A 13,693-nucleotide genomic window follows, 5' to 3' on the forward strand; every position below is an offset into this window, starting at 1 on the left:
AAATGTCTCGTTAGCTTTTCCCAAATGTACGAGTCTCAATTGCCTTCTAGAAATGCAAGACTGCCCAATGGAGGTTCACATTGGGACTATGTTCTGCTTTTAGGGATGAAGTTTTCGGACTAGTAATGTCCATAAATTGTGGATATTTACAGTTGTGGCCAAAAGTATTGACACCCCTGCAATTCTGTCAGATAATACTCAGTTTCTTCCTGAAAATGATTGCAAACACAAATTCTTTGGTATTATTATCTTCATTTAATTTGTTTTAAATGAAAAAACGCAAAAGAGAATGAAGCAAAAAGCAAAACATTGATCATTTCACACAAAACTCCATAAATGGGCCAGACAAAAGTATTGGCACCCTCAGCCTAATACTTGGTTGCACAACCATTAGCCAAAATAACTGCGACCAACTGCTTCCGGTAACCGTCAATCAGTTTCTTACAATGCTCTGCTGGAATTTTAGACCATTCTTCTTTGGCAAACTGCTCCAAGTCCCTGATATTTGAAGGGTGCCTTCTCCAAACTGCCATTTTTAGATCTCTCCACAGGTGTTCTATGGGATTCAGGTCTGGACTCATTGCTGGCCACCTTAGAAGTCTCCAGTGCTTTCTCTCAAACCATTTTCTAGTGCTTTTTGAAGTGTGTTTTGGGTCATTGTCCTGCTGGAAGACCCATGACCTCTGAGGGAGACCCAGCTTTCTCTCACTGGGCCCTACATTATGCTGCAAAATTTGTTGGTAGTCTTCTGGCTTGATAAAGCCATGCACACGGTCAAGCAGTCCAGTGCCAGAGGCAGCAAAGCAACCCCAAAACATCAGGGAACCTCCACCATGTTTGACTGTAGGGACCGTGTTCTTTTCTTTGAATGCCTCTTTTTTTTCTTCTGTAAACTCTATGTTGATGCCTTTGCCCAAAAAGCTCTACTTTTGTCTCATCTGACCAGAGAACATTCTTCCAAAACGTTTTAGGCTTTTTCAGGTAAGTTTTGGCAAACTCTAGCCTGGCTTTTTTATGTCTCGGGGTAAGAAGTGGGGTCTTCCTGGGTCTCCTACCATACAGTCCCTTTTCATTCAGACACCGACGGATAGTATGGGTTGACACTGTTGTACCCTCGGACTGCAGGGCAGCTTGAACTTGTTTGGATGTTAGTCGAGGTTCTTTATCCAACATCCGCACAATCTTGCGTTGAAATCTCTTGTCAATTTTTCTTTTCCGTCCACATCTAGGGAGGTTAGCCACAGTGCCATGGGCTTTAAACTTCTTGATGACACTGCGCACGGTAGACACAGGAACATTCAGGTCTTTGGAGATGGACTTGTAGCCTTGAGATTGCTCATGCTTCCTCACAATTTGGTTTCTCAAGTCCTCAGACAGTTCTTTGGTCTTCTTTCTTTTCTCCATGTTCAATGTGGTACACACAAGGACACAGGACAGAGGTTGAGTCAACTTTAATCCATGTCAACTGGCTGCAAGTGTGATTTAGTTATTGCCAACACCTGTTAGATGCCACAGGTAAGTTACAGGTGCTGTTAATTACACAAATTAGAGAAGCATCACATGATTTTTCGAACAGTGCCAATACTTTTGTCCACCCTCCTTTTTATGTTTGGTGTGGAATTATATCCAATTTGGCTTTAGGACAATTCTTTTTGTGTTTTTTCATTTAAGACAAATTAAATGAAGATCATAATAACAAAGAATTTGTGTTTGCAATCATTTTCAGGAAGAAACTGAGTATTATCTGACAGAATTGCAGGGGTGTCAATACTTTTGGCCACAACTGTATGTCTCTGTGTGCTGTCGTCAAGGTTCCTGCTATGTACATGATCTACTCTCGTTAGTAGACTATACCATTGGAGCATTTCTTTTTCATGTGGACCCGGAGGTCTTTGTAAAAAAATTGCCCATGTGCACCAGCATATAGAATACAGTTGGTTTGTGTAATGTCTGTTGCTCGCATGGTCTGAAAATATGTTCCTGTGAATTTAGCCTTAGTCTGCTTCCATCAAAAACTACAGAACGTCAATGGAAAGCTGGCAGACTTTGTCAGTGGGATTAGTTAGTGTTCAATGCCATTCAGTTTGAAAGCTGATCCGGTCAAGACTTTTGTTAAATCAGAAGCCAGTTTATATTCTGCCTTTTTATTCCATCTTAGCTTTTTATGGCAGTGACAGGAATAACCACATCCCACTGCCGCCACTGGAGGTGGAACTCTCCGCTGAGCTTATGTAGAAAGGAAAGAAGTGTAAATCTGTGCTGCTGGTAAACCAAGGCAAATCCAGGTCCACACTAGGAGATTATGCGGTTTTTATTATGTCTACGCATTTCGAACTACCATACAATATATTGGCAATGGATCTGCTTTTCATTATTGTTCAATCTTTTTTTTCGTCAATGATACAAAAACTAATGACGGTGTCTCAGGCTTATCACTTTTCCAAGGACCAAAAAAAAGATGGATCATGTATAAGAAGCACGAACATTTGAATAAGGCCTAAGATGATTGTTTGCTGAACCTGCCAACTTCTGCAGAACTGGCCAACTATTTCATGTTTGTTGTACTGTGCCAATTCTTCCCCAAAAGTCCAAGTAGGATCTGACATGCTAGATTTGACCATGCCCATTCCTTTGTTCTGGGAGTTGGCATGTTAGCGCACATATAAAATAGTGGGGAGATGAGTTGGCGCCAGCGGTGTGTGCCAGGGCCTAATGACTTTCTGTGTTCATGTATATGGAGGAGTTGAGAGGAATAGCTACCCCAGAATGAGCTTATTAGGGTTATGGTCTCCTTAAACCTTGTCATGGGTCAGTGTGACCCTGGATTTACCAACATTGTGTTTGAGAGTACAATAGAGTGATACATTTCCATATCATTTATGTACACAGCTGCAGATGGTCTTTCTCATACAATAGAAAATGTAACACTGCCGTCCTAAGCCTGGCTTCATCAAACAGGTTCTGCCAGAATTCTGGCTTAAAACTGTAAAATATAAAATGTGTAGTTGTGCACAAATTTATAACTTCTGGTGTTTTTACGTCCAGCAAATTTTTGATAAGTGGATGTAACCTGGCAAGAAGGATGCCTGGCCAACAATATTCATTTTTGGTTACGCTACTAAGGTTGTGTAAATTATGACCGACATGTATGTACTCTAGTCGCTGAACTGACTGTATATTTTACACCGGCACACGGAAGATGTAATGATGCGCCAAATTTATTAGGAGGCGCATCTTACTACAGCGCACCCTTCATCAAGACTGGCATCCAAAACGTCAGTCTTGGTTAATCGGGGCCATAATATTTTATTAGGAACAACCAACAAAATTCAAGAAAATTGTCAGTCTGAAACCATGCAATGGGACGTAATCTTGTAAGGTGACGAAAAACATTTTAGTAAGGCTTTATTATAGAAGTGTGAACAAACCCCAGCAAGAGAGAAATCCTACATTTATATTCTCTTATCCCTGACCATTACGAATCTGGGCAGATGTAGATAATAATAGGTTGTTGGCAGACGCCTCCAAAATTGCCAGGAGCTCCAGACAAATACTTAGTCTTTCGCATACATTCACCTGTACACCATGTTTTGTTTTGTTTTTTGCAACATTCTTGTGTTAGGCCTGTTTCACACTTCCGTTTTTGTGTCCGCCAAACGGATCCGTTTCCGTTTTTTTGACGGAAACTGATGCAAACGGATCCGTTTTTTTAAAAACGGATCCGTTTTTTTGACGGATCCGCGGTAACCGTAATGGAAGTCTATGGGACAAAAAAACGGATCCTGAAAAAAAATGGCGGATCCGTTTTTTTACGGAAAACAACGGATTTTGACGGATTTGAAAAAACGGAAGTGTGAAACAGGCCTTACAGGCATATTAAAGAGGACCTTCCACTAGCTTCAGCATGTTAAACTGGCTACATCATGGAATGGTGGCTGCAGAGCTAAATATATTGTAGCTTTTATTCTTTTATTTAGCTCGTAGTAACGTTTATGTGCTAATTGTTGCTAAAACCAAGTTGATGTTAGCTGAAATTTTTCTCTGTGGTGTTTACTTTTTTCCTGTATGATGGTGACCAATAACAAGCAGGAGGCTTCATGCAAGGGGGGGAACACTTCCCCCACAGATATCATATCCAGCTTTCCGTCATAACTCGGTTATTGGAATACCCAGGGCCAGGTGTCACAACTCTGTTGTCGGGTGTCCTGGGACCAGGGGATCCTTCCCTGTCCCTAACACTAGGGGCGCCCTAGCTCGTCCTGTTCCCCAGATTACTTCTTTTTTTTTAAACTTTTTTTATTAATTTAACAATTTTATCAACAAGAAAAAGGTACAGACAGTTACAGTATATTTATGACATTAAGCCAAAATCCCACCTTCCACCCCCCCCTTCCTACAATCCTCATCATTTGAAAGGATTCCTTAAATTGGTGCGTGTCCACTGATGCTTTGTAGCAGGTACCATCTGGTGCTCTCAAATTGCTTCCGAAGTCTGTTCCTAGATTCTGTATCCAAGGATGGAACAAAAAACGACCATCTGGTGAAGAACTTCTCCCCAGATTACTTCTGATGGTGAAGACGCCGGGACCTCGTACCTTGCCTTAATGCCTGAATCTGCCCTCAGTCTGTACCCCTCCCCCACACAAGGACAAAGGCAATAGTGGTGTACCGTAATACACCAGTCAGACTAACAAGGTAATAAGAAAAGGGTTAATGAAAAATACCAAATATACAAATGTACTCACACAGACTACTCAGGGAGTAGAGGATGGAGTTAAACCAAAGTAGGAGAAGAAAGGGAATTATCAAACACTCAAAACCTGGCAACAGTCACAGATAAATCCACCAAATGCCTTTTCCAATAGCAACCACCTACAACCTCCAGCCATGCAGCATAATAAGCTTCTCTGACATTGAGTGCTAGACAGGGCCCAGATTATATAAGAGATGCTAGTGGCTAACAGTGAACAGCTGAGCCTTAACAAAGGAAAGCCACTAGGAGCTCTCAACTGACCAGATTAACCCCTGCACTGCCAAATGAAACTTGCACGGTTTAATATGAAGGTGAGGTGCTTCTAATCAGTGCATGAGCCTAGAGAATGAATACCAAGTATCCAAACACACCACTGAGAAAAGATATATTAAAAAGAATAATTTTATTCAGAAAAATATACAGTACAAAAAGATAAAATGTCATGAATCACAGATAATATGAAACATGTTTGAAGAGATAAACAAGAGGAAAAGTTACTCAAGCAAGATAAGAGTGGTAAAGTGGAAGAGTAACAGGCTATGGGTAAATAGGTACCAAGTCTATCATATGGGCCTATCCTGAGGCACAAAGAAATATCAGATTGAAATATAAAGTGCTAAGTGCAAAAGTATTGAAACTATATAGGACTGCCACATGATTAATAAATTCAAAACGTACCCATATTGCAGTATACCGCGCGTCCACGATGCCACAAACGCCCCGACGCGTGTTTCGCGGATTACTTTCTCCCCTTGGGCCAAACCAGTGGAACACCAGTCTGGGGAAGCCTTATATACAATTTCCAGCTCAGGAGAGGGAGGCCATACCCCGGCTTGCACAGAATGCAATAATACAAAGAAAAAAAAACACACAAATTTAACTTGAGTTGGTTAACATGCAGCACTTAAGCGCATGTTCACATTGCCCATAAAACATATAAAACCTACAAGAGAAAAACTGAGCAAAAACCCTTAAATAAAGAGTTTATAAAAAAAAAACCCTGCTGTAACTAAGTAAATAAAAAGCAAAAAGTGCAGTTAAATAAGAGTTTTACATTTGGTATCTTTATGTGTGAAGCATGATATGTGGGAAAAGGTTGAAAAATTCCAGGGAGCCGAATACTTTCGCAGTGCACTGTATATAACAATGTAGCATTTACTGCAGTAATCCGCAGCAGTGGGAAACTGCCTGGGGTAACTATGGCCACAGTCCTTCATCACTTCATGACCCTATTGATTCCTTATTTTGGCGGTCCAGAATAAATGTGAAATCACATTTCATTATTTGGCTTTGGATTATTGAAAGGTTTAGGGCCTAATTAATTAAGTCTGGAGTAAAGTGGCATAAATTTTGATTAATTTGCCGGGCCTGCTTTGCCATGCTCGCCTCAGTTTCATCTACTTTGGCGGATCTAGCGAGGACAAAGATGTTGCTACCCTTCAAGGTATCTTACATCAGAATTCTAGTGCAAATATGTTTATAATTAGACCCATAGTTTCCCACTTTTGTATGTGATGGCTTAATCTAAGGGAAGAGACAGACAGGCGCATAACGCGAATGAAGATCGCAACGCAATGCTTGGACTGGCCGTCGGCTCTCCCGACCGGAGCACAAAAGCTAGAAATACATACTGCCATGCTTGGGTTGAGAGAGAAGACGGCCAGTCCGAGCATTGCATTGCGATCCTCCTCCGAGTTATTTGGCCATCTGACTCTGGTATAAGAATATGCCTGGGAGGGGGCTAACCTTTTGATGTTTCTCCTTGCACAACGGTGTCCTAAGCCCTGTGCTCAGACTTGGCGAGAGCTGTGTTACACTTCCTTACACAGCAGCTAGCCAGAAGTGCCATTTTGCGGGGACAGAGTTAGGCTGAGTTCACACGTGGCGGTTTTTCCGCGTTTTCGCGGTGGTTTTAAACGCGCGATTTTGCCGCGAAAACGCAAAAAATAAGCATCCCATGCCCTATGGGATTCCGCAATGCTGTGTTTTTTTCCGCGGCGGAATCGCTTCGCGGTAAAAAACGCAGCATGCTCATTAATTTAGCGGAATCGCGGCGATCCCGCATTCATAGAATTGCATTGTTCCGCTTACTTCCCGCATGTGGCTGTGCCCACCATGCGAAAAGTAGGCAGAACATTTGTGGATGGTACCCACGGCCCGGAGGAGAGGAGACTGTCCTCCGGGCTGTGGGTACCATATCCCTGTAAAAATAGAATTAAAATAAAAAATATTGTTATTCTCACCTTCCGGCATCCCGCGCAGCCTTCCTGCCTCTCTCCACGCTCCCGGTCCCAGTAATCCTTTGCGAGAATGACCGCGATTACGTCAAGATCTCGCGGGAGCGCGACGTCTCGCGGTCATTCGCGATGACGTCGCGGGAGCGCGATGTCTCGCGTCATTTGCGCAAAGGATTACTGGGACCAGGAGCGTGGAGAGAGGCAGGAAGGCTGCGCGGGACGCCGGAGGGAGAGAATAACAATATTTTTATTTTTTTAATTTTTTTTTACATTTTATCTTTTACTACTGATGCCGCATAGGCAGCATCAGTAGCAAAAAGTTGGTCACACTTGTCAAACACTATGTTTGACGAGTGTGACCAACCGGTCAATCAGTTCTCCAAGTGATGCTCCAGATCGCTTGGAAAACGCTAGCAGTTTGCAAGCTAATTACACTTGCAATTCGCTAGTTTTTCCTCGGGAATTTAAAATGCGATTTTCCCATGGAATGGAATCTGGAATTCTCGCGGTAACTTCCGCGAGAGTTCCGCTACGTGTGAACGTAGCCTACTGTCCTCCACTGATCTTTATATTGTGAAAGTTCCTAGTGATATGGCATTAATGTGAAGGTGAGCAAGGAGAGTGAAAAGCTAAGTGGTGGCTATCAGGAGTAAGGACCTTCTTCTAGAATGGGATTGGCCCAAGTAACCCATTTCAGAAAGACCTCCGCAGATTACCAGTGGGACTAAGGCTGTGGTCAGACAAGCATATGAGAAATCCATATGGTCACCCATGTGTTATCTCTGTGTCTTTTTTTTTTTTTTTAACTTCCATGTGACATCCTTCCGATATCTGTTTTTATACATCAACAATTTAAGGCTGTGTACCCATGTGTTTTTTTTTCACATTTTTAAGCGTTTTTACCAGAAAAAACGCTTAAAAAAGCGCTTACAAGAAGCATCCCATTAATTTTAATGAATTCTGCACTTTTTGTGCACATTGATGCGTTTTTTTTCGCGAAAAAACGGGTCGCGGTAAAAAACGCAGCATGCTCATTAATTTCGTGGAAAAATCCGCATTTCTAACTATATTCTATGAGCAGGAGGATGCTCCTGTAAAAAATGCATAAAAAACGCGCAAAAAAAGCGCGTTTTTTCTGCATACGTGGGTACATAGCCTAAAGTGTACATGATCAAATGCAGTTTCCTAGGTTAATAATGTATCCATAAAAATCAGATGCTATAGAGGGATTTCTGTCGGAATCTGATTTCTCGGAATAGAATAGTGCTTGCTGCCTTTTTCTTCTCACAGACACTTGGTCTATGTGAAAAAAGTGTCAACTGAACAACCGAATGGAATGACATTAGTCAGTATGGTGTCTGATCATCACTCGGGCCGCGCACGTCTGTATAATACGCTCATCTGGCTCATGCATTGCATGTCTACTGCTTTACTGTAATGTTCCCTCTGACGTATCATGCCGTTGTTTGCTCCAGTTTTTCCTTTTGCCTATGTTCCTTTGGCTTTATGTAATATTTTAATACCTATCGTCTCTTTTGCCTGTAGATTTGTTCTGTGTTGAGTTTGCACTGGACATATAAGCGCGGGAGTGGGAGTGCTGGCAGGCTGCCGGGCACAGACCTTCTTCTCCATGGACAGATAATCTGTTGTCCTGGGGGCGCTATGTATAGGCTTTGCTGTACCAGCACACTCGCTGTACAGGCCTGTGCAGCTCCACTGCTCTTTTGTTCTGAGTGGGTTTTCTTTTAGTGCTTCTTCAACCACGTCCCTTCTGTCCATTGTTTAGGATGGTATCTGAAGAATGTATGACAGAGTAAAGGGGTGTCTTGAATAAGGACTCATTTTACTAGATACAGTGCCACACTTGTGCATGGGCAGTTTCTGGTGCGCAGCTCGGTCTTCTTCACTGTGCTCTGGGCATTTACAGGTCATACTACCGTTAGGCCTCATTCAGGCATCCATTTTTCACATATCTGTTCTATCCGTGAATTTCACCGATGAACACGGGTGCATTCTAATCTATAGGGCCACTGACACTGCCATTTTTTGTTGTGTAGGTGAACATCAAGAGTACAAAAGTGCTGTAATTTCTGCCTACCATGATCAATATCGAATTGATTTCTTATTCTAGATTTATGTATTTGAAGTGTTTAATGAGTGTGTTCTCATCAGCGTGATGCTCAGTGTGAAGGGAGGGGGAGGAAGTGAGCTATTACCTCACTAAGGATGGATGTTGTTATCTACTGCATGGTGTAATCCTGTCTGTGATAATAATGAGACCGCTGAATAGTCTTCTCTTTTATAAGGCTTAGTAGCAAGCGAAAATTGCAAGATATCTGGGGGTTTTTTTACATCTAAATAGTGATATGGAAAATTTAAAAACAAAAAGCAAACATAATAATGTAAATCATGATTTAAAGGGTTGTCCATTTAGTAAAATATATCCAATAGTTCCCCTGTAAAATAAAAATAACATATCCTCACCTCCCTGACAAGGAGGAAGTCTTTAATTAAAAGGGAGTTTGCACAGTTGGACAACTGCTTTAAACAATAGAACATTTCCCCTTTAATGGAAGTGTCCCATTATAAAAATGTGACATTTAGTATGCATGCACATATGTCCTATGCGCACACATACAGTCACTGTGTAAGTACTGTGACAAAGTCACTGGTAATGTGCTGGAGAGGAGATATGTGTCACTCCGCTTAATGGCGTCAGTGATGTAAAACCCAGAGATTTTCCTCCAGCACACTCTGTGCGGTGAGGGGTTACAGCTAATTGGTATAATGGGCTGAGTTTTATGTGGACAGTCATGGAGCAGGTGGGAGGATGTCCACCTTATCTCCACCCCGTCCTCATGGTGCAGGTGGGAGGATGTCCACCTTATCTCCACCCCGTCCACATGGTGCAGGTGGGAGGATGTCCACCTTATCTCCACCCCGTCCACATGGTGCAGGTGGGAGGATGTCCACCTTATCTCCACCCCGTCCACATGGTGCAGGTGGGAGGATGTTCACCTTATCTCCACCCCTGGGAGTGGTCTGGGGCTTATATAGCTGGCCTGAGAGGAAGCAGTCCAGAGGAGTGTTTGTTTTGCTTATACCTGAACCGTGGGTCTTGCTAACCTTGAGCGGGTGGATCCCTGCTAATATAAGGACTGTGCTTAGTGCTACCATTTGGTTTTGTTTTGCCCAGAGGGCCGTGTTTACTTTGTGCTTCACCTTGGTTTATGCCGCATCTAATAAACCAAGGATATTCCGAAAGCATCAGTGTTCCCATGTCTACCTCCGTGTACAGCCGAGTGAGCCAATCTACCACAATACACACACTGACACACACATAAACACAATCATACATTGGTACTTACAGTGTATATGTCCTATCATAGAGAAATAATAGAAATATATCAAAATGCAGCTTACCCCCGTCCTAGTCATCTGCCTTGTGGTAAATATGGCACTGCTCTGTTGTGTGCTTTGGCCTCACTTCGCTCAGGTTAACTGTGTACATATCGTATTAATTATGTTATATAATATTATATACATGCGCATATATATATATATATATATATATATACATACACACACACACAATATTCCATGCAAAAATATTGGAGTATTTATTGGCCCATGTGAACTGGTGGCAAAGTTGTGGCTGAAGGGCAAATGAGCCTTTGTCAAGCAAGTACAGACTACCACAGAGTTTCATAGAGGCATCATACTATCATAATCATTTCTAGTCAGTTACACAGTCAGCATAAGGCCAGGGTCAGGCTTGAGAGAAACTTGGACGAGTCTCGCACGTCAATACCCGACACTGCCGCCGGCACTTGGGACCAGAGCGCTCAGCTACATAGAAATACGAGCAGCTGAATGTTCCGATCCGAGTGCCGGTGGCAGTGCCGGGTATTGACGTGCGAGACTTGTACGAGTTTCTCGCATGTGTGATCCCGGCCTAAAAAGGGAAAGCAGATGCAAATGCACAGCAATAATATATACAGCAGACATGCAGTAATAGTGACTATATAGTGTTTGGTGTGTACAAAATATCTGAATAATATGCAAAATTCATTTTATAACATGTTTATTCTGAATTGTCCGCAGTGAATTGTAATAAAACAAGGGGCTCACCTATCGGGAGAAAATGCCAGCAGAATGGCTGATCTCAGCGTCTTGCGGCCTGTGCGCAGGTAATAATCATGAGACGCTGATATCTGTCATTGCCTGGCATGATTTTGCTAATATGAGGTCGCTATAAAACTCTGCCTGTTGCACTTTGTAATTGCTTTACAAAAGCGTGTTTGCTCTTCAGCCTAAACGTTGCTACCTGTTCACATGTGCCAAGAAATACACCTGTTTTTTGCACTGAATTTGCTATTGAGTGTTGCCCACTTTGTAACCTATAGGCTGGCACCTATACCCGCACATATACACACATGCATTTACCGTAAATCTTCCAGTTGTGCGATTCCCTTTTTTTCTGCCAGCATGTGTGTGTATACATAAGTATTACGTGTGTGTGAGATGCAGCAGGGAACATGGCGCCGTGTCTGAAGGGTTGGAGGGAGCAGAGTGTCACCGGCTGAGTACACACAGAGCAGGTGTCTGCTGTACTAGGGCGCTGTGACTCTGCAGAGCATGATTACAGGCTGTCTGCAGTCACTTCATTATTGACTTGTGCTCCCATGTGACATTACCCTTACTCATTATTATAAAGTCCGTGTCGGCTCTCCATATGCTTCACCAGCCGTATGAGATATCTCCAGAAACAGTGGCAGAGAATGTATATTCTAAGTGCAGATTGTTCTCGTGCACGCCCGTATACACTGCGTCAGAAACCGAGGTACAAGGTATTTCTGGGCACTCACGTCCTGCTCGGCCTCAGCTGCTCGCTATACGTCAGATGCCCTCACCTGGCATCTCCTACATTACCAGCAGCTGTTCCTTCTCACAGTTATTGCGGTAACTGTTATCTGTCATACGCTTACTATATATTTGTGGTGACGGTGCATCGGAAAAACAATCTTCACCTTAAAAGCCATGCACAACCCTTAGCCATGTTTAGTTTAGTCATAGTTTCCAAAATCGGAAAATTGTGGTAAAACATGCACTATGGCTGCAATATATGAAGCACCCTGATACTTTGGGCCCCAGTCATAGACTGAATGATACCAAGGGATGGCCTGATTCTGTGAGGTCCATTACCTCTTGAAACCAAACTTTATGACATATGATATTTTCTAAGGCTCATGAGTTCAGTTGTGTTAAATGAGTATTCCCACAATTGAAATATATCCCTGTCCATAGAATAGCGAATATCTTACTTCTCACTGTGCAGGTCCCAGCAATCCCCAAAACAGTGCTCTGGATGAGGATGGCCCTCCGCTACGTTCATTGTCTATGGAACTACAGGAAATAGCCAAGCACTGCACTTTCCTTTCTCCGGCAGTCCCTTAGACGAAGAGCAGAGTGGAGGGCGAACACGCGCACCTTTGCTTCATGCAGATGTGTTCTCTGGATTGCAGGGGTCTCGGCAATCAGTAGGTAATCCCTGAATACTATAGTTGGGGATAAATTCCCTTGTGGGATCATGTCTCATTTTGTATTGTGCTAATTCATAAAGCCTCAGCTAATGTCATTTAGATATGAATGCTCTTGTCAGGGTTGCCCTCCGTGTGATAGTGAGGGACACTTCTCTGACAGATGTAGCTGGGATCCACTTTGGGGTGTATTCAGATTGTCTGCTTATAGGGGTTGGCCACTTCATCTTTATTTTGGTAAATGTGTTGTGGACACTTACTAATATGTACGGTAAGTACGACAGGCCTTCATTCTGATACTTAGTGCAGCCTTCCTCACAGACTGCACTGCTCTTCTGGTTTCAAAATGGCTGCTTGTGGAGGAGCATGTGACCAGACCTGTCCATCTTCCAGCAGAACTATTACTTTGCCATGTGGGGTGTTTTTCAGTTGGAGGAGGCAGATGACCAGGTTTTGTCACACGCTCCTCCATCAAAGTCCATTTTATGGATTAGAGAGCTGCGCAGTCTGTGAGGAAGGCTGTACTAACAAGAGTAAGAGATCCTGTCTACTTACTGCGTCTGGGTGTCCTGAAAATGATCACGTCAGAGCGCAGGTTCACTCTGTCGGCACCATTATGGTCTATGGCCCCGACAGGGCCACCAAGTGTGTGACAAAATGCAATGTAAAAGCACCCAAATAGTTATTAGAAATATCACAAAATCATGTCCCCAACACATTTGGCAAAAATAAAGGTAAATTGGACAACCTCTTTAACCCCTTAATGACCGCTGATATGCATTAAAACTGCGGCTTCTAAGGGGCCTTTGGTTATGTTCTCGCCATCAGTAATTGCTGCAGGTTTTACACTGTGTACTTGTGCAGCGTCAAACCCACAGCGTCCAGATGTTACAGCATAGTGGATGGGATTTCAAGAAATCCCATGCCCACTATGTGTCCACAGACGCCCGCGCTCAACCGCGGAGACAGACATGCGGCACATCTCTCCAGACCGCAGAATGTCAATTTCTCTTGCGGAGATGCTAGAAATGTCACCCAGAGAATGTATTGGACGTGGTGATTCTGCATGGTTCAGTGATCACATGCGGATTCACATGGATTTAATAGATGACAGCACTTTGGACGCAGTGGATATACACTGCGCCCAAAACGCTGCTAGTTCC

The 13,693-nt window shown here is 43.0% G+C and overlaps 1 protein-coding gene across 3 annotated transcripts in view; it reads left to right on the forward strand.

Annotated features, from left to right (window-relative positions):
• KIAA0319L (KIAA0319 like) overlaps positions 1 to 13,693 on the forward strand; it is a 156,469-nt gene that overhangs the window by 15,823 nt on the left and 126,953 nt on the right. The window contains exon 1 of one of the 3 annotated variants that reach the window (XM_073562997.1): positions 11,122 to 11,180. The exons of 1 other annotated variant lie outside the window; for it this stretch is intronic. In XM_073562997.1, coding sequence (XP_073419098.1) covers positions 11,146 to 11,180 — 35 coding nt within the window. In that variant the 5' untranslated portion in view covers positions 11,122 to 11,145. Of the gene's footprint in view, positions 1 to 11,121; positions 11,181 to 13,693 lie in introns of those variants that run through there. One more of the 3 variants, XM_073563013.1, reaches the window with a different exon arrangement.

This window comes from Dendrobates tinctorius, unplaced genomic scaffold (genome assembly GCF_039654945.1).
Source record: "Dendrobates tinctorius isolate UK_male_01 unplaced genomic scaffold, ASM3965494v1 ptg000015l, whole genome shotgun sequence".
Lineage (NCBI taxonomy): Eukaryota > Metazoa > Chordata > Amphibia > Anura > Dendrobatidae > Dendrobates > Dendrobates tinctorius.